The sequence below is a fragment of the Gekko japonicus genome, unplaced genomic scaffold (genome assembly GCF_001447785.1).
Source record: "Gekko japonicus isolate JY-2015 unplaced genomic scaffold, Gekko_japonicus_V1.1 scaffold2046, whole genome shotgun sequence".
NCBI lineage: Eukaryota > Metazoa > Chordata > Lepidosauria > Squamata > Gekkonidae > Gekko > Gekko japonicus.
Window position 1 is genome coordinate 89,769 of NW_015173732.1, and position 3,518 is coordinate 93,286.

The 3,518-nt window shown below is 41.4% G+C and overlaps 1 protein-coding gene across 1 annotated transcript in view; it reads right to left on the reverse strand.

The window, feature by feature from the left end:
- The window catches only part of RTN4IP1 (reticulon 4 interacting protein 1), a 51,941-nt gene that overhangs the window by 45,933 nt on the left and 2,490 nt on the right, over positions 1 to 3,518 (reverse strand). Inside the window, exons 2-3 of the mRNA XM_015423424.1 lie at positions 2,548 to 2,699; positions 1,501 to 1,569 (exon numbers count right to left, since the gene is read on the reverse strand). Of these exons, the coding sequence (XP_015278910.1) occupies positions 1,501 to 1,569; positions 2,548 to 2,699 (221 nt within the window). The remainder of the gene's footprint in view (positions 1 to 1,500; positions 1,570 to 2,547; positions 2,700 to 3,518) is intronic.

Below are 3,518 nucleotides of genomic sequence, written 5' to 3' on the forward strand. Positions count from 1 at the left end.
AACACATATATGCTATCATATATTGAATTCACACAAGCACCTATTTTGCCACACATACATGTTCATTCAGAAGCTACTATACTAGAAAAGCAGATACTGTAAACTTCTGCTGATGGCAGTGAACGATTTTCACTGATTCCTCGTCCCTCTGCAGAACTCCAGCTTCCTACCTCACGCTTTTCCTGGCGGTCCACTCCCTCGGGATCAGCATTTCAGGGGCATTTTGCAATGCAACAGGAGAGGGGAGGCAAGGAAGTCTTACTCCACTGATAGACATCTTTCATCAGCAGAGATTTTCCACAAAATGCAAAGTATTCACATAATTTGTATTTATCTGATTTCCTGGTATTGTAGTTTCTGTATGTGTACAGGTAGCAAAATAAGTGGTTGAGTGAACTTGATATATGATAGTGTACATGCGTCTGGTTTCCTTACATGCATATGTGTGTGTATATATGTGTGTGTGTCCATGTACAGTGGACATACATATTTCCTATACATTTCCATACACATAAGAAAAAGGACATTTGGAACTCCCGAACAGTATAAATTCATAAAAATTGGAATAATAATCACATAACATCAGCCCTTCAAATAATAACTGACTTTGTTACTTACAGCAAGTGCAAATTACCACTAGCCAACTGGTCTCCTTCCTCTTCCACTCTGCCAGAACTATGCACTGCAATTGTACACATCCAGCCACAGAAAACCACCATAGCAGTAGCCAGTACAGTCTCATCCTCTCCCCCCTGTAATGATCACAGTCAGGGCTAGTTCCAGATTTCGGGAGGTCCTAGGGGCCCCTCCACTCTTCTGCCCACCACCACCATCACCTCATTCCCTCCCACCCATCCTTGTGTCTCCCTCCTATTTGTGTATCTTCTCCTGCCTCCTTGTAAGACTTCCCACTGCCCATGCTCACAGCAACTTGCACCACCCACAATCCTTCCTGTGGTGGCACTGGGAAGTATGTACAGCTGGGATCACAGACGGCAGAGCACTAGCAAGTGAAGGGGGTTGGCAGCAACGGGCCTTCTGAGAAGGTAGCTGCCCCACCTCCGGGTATGCTGACACTGGCTCTGAACACACTATAATGCTGTCTTTTGCCCTTACAGCTACCACACAGCTGTTATTCCTCTTTGTCTCTCATAATTTTAATGCTGGAACAGAGAGAGGAAGGTGGGCATCCACACTAGTATTGTGCAGGAGGAGAAGCAGAATAGGAATGGACACAACAGACAAAGCAGAGAAGTGGACAATCACACCATCAATAAGTACTTGCAAATCTGCTATGGGCCTGTGTGAAAATACAAGGTAATGTCCCTGTTTTAGATCAGGGAGATCTCAATAGTGGAAACTCTGTCATATTTCGCATGATCAAAATGAAAATTTAGTGTAATATTGTAAGAATAACTTTACATCTGTTAACATACAGTATTGTTTGCTCCCCACCACCACCACGTGTATAAATCATTTCCATGCAACAACTTTCATTACCTCGTTTCCACTTGCTACTACAAACTCTGACAAAGTGCCTTGCTTCCAGGGAGGAATGGCTGCCCATACCTAAAAAAAAGATGAAGAACCTCTAAGTTCAGATATCCTTTCTCAATGCTGCAGTAACAGGAGTTAGCGTTCCACAAAGCTAATCACAAAACTACTTAGGGAGTCCACAAATCACACATGGAGTTGGGATTAAATTGTTCTCTACAGCCCAACCCGAGTTGTATAATTTGTTAAAATAAAATAATTCCTATGCTAAATGGACCTTATAATAATTCTGATAATAATAAAAAACCTATACTTAATTTTTAATTGTTTTGTAAACAGGACACATCAATATATACTAGGAGCAGACAGACTTAATATTTCCAATATCTACTCCAGAACCCAAGATCTGTTTATTATAACCAGTGAAAAACTGGTGGTTGATTGGATGAAACCAGACATAAGAAAATAAGTCATGGAACTGGCTCTTCACAAACATTACTTACAGATTCTTAGTGTAGTAAACACACTCAGAAGTAAGTGAAAGACTGCTTTGGAGGACCTTTCAGCCCAGGAGTTAGCTGTGGTCAACCACTAATTCCATGATGGCTAATTATTTGTTTCCTTTGCAGGAACAATAAATTGTGTCAGCACAGAGTCCTATTCTAAAGCTGGAGAACTCAGAAGTGCAGAGGTATGTAATTTGCCCCTGGATCAGGCAAGTGAATGTTCAGATGATAGCAGCTTATGTATGAGCACATTCTTGGACTTGACACTTTGGTGACAGTGCAATCCCAGAAGAGTTATTCCAGTCTAAAACTACAGAAATAAAAACCTTCCTTTTCCTTTCTTCCCAGTAAGCTCACAAAAGAGGCAAGACACAAAGAAGGAGAGGGAATTTGCAAACCTCTAGTGTGACAACCCTGCTCTGGGCTAAAGGTGCCCAATGAAGTTCATTTGGGTAACTGACTAATATGGGGTCAAACTAATTCCCGTTCCTTTCTTTCAAATCATTTTCCATTCCAATAATGAGGAAAAATGTATCTGGTACTTTACCTCATCTCCAGGTTTGAAATATGACACATCTAGTCCACATTCCATAAGTATGCCAGAAACATCCCGGCCAAGAGTTAGTGGGAATTCACTGCCTGAGCTTTTAAAGTGCAGAGGATCTCGCTTCATTCTTAAAGCAGAAGCTCCATAGCCACCTACCCAAAAAAAATTCAGAGCAGAGTTGTTAAGTTTTCCTCTAGGCTCTTATATAACACATCTTGCCATTGTGGGTCACATGAAACTGCCTTATACTGAAATCAGACCACTGGTCCATCAGAGTTAGTATTATCTACTCTGATGGGCAGCAGCTCTCAAGGGTCCCTGGTACAGATCTTTCACATTACCTACTATCTCTTCCTTTAAACTGGAGATGCCAGGGATTGAACCTGGGATCTTCGGCACGTCAAGCAGATGCTCTACTGCTGAGCCATGGCCCTTCTTCAAATGTCTTTATCTTATGTGAGGTAGACTATTATTATTCCAAATTTATAGAAAATAATTGAGTCTCTAGCAGAAACAATGAAATTAGATTTTTTAAATGAAATTCACTTATTATATATTGCTCTCATGGAATTAGGGCTGGATTGAGCCTCAGTCCTCTACTAAACCTCTGGTACACCTATGATACTTTAGCAATTAGCCTTCATAATTGACTCCGTGGTTTTGTTTCCCAAGAGGCTTCAGGACTCTGCTAAGTGCTGCGGCCTTCGTGGTACCAATAACCCTGTACATGACTTTCACCTTCTGGGAATGTTTATACTTTGCAGAAGTCAGGAGTCACTATCAAATTCTAGATAGATAAAGTATCTGCAACTAGCTTCATTGACTCTGAGTCAACCCAGCTTAACCTAGCTTTCCTTGACTTTCCTGACCCCAGAGATAGAAAGGGCTGACTTTGTTGTATACATCAGATGTATGTCAAATACTCCTCACAGACTTGACTGAGTCACATTAGCTCCTATGAGGGGGGAAAG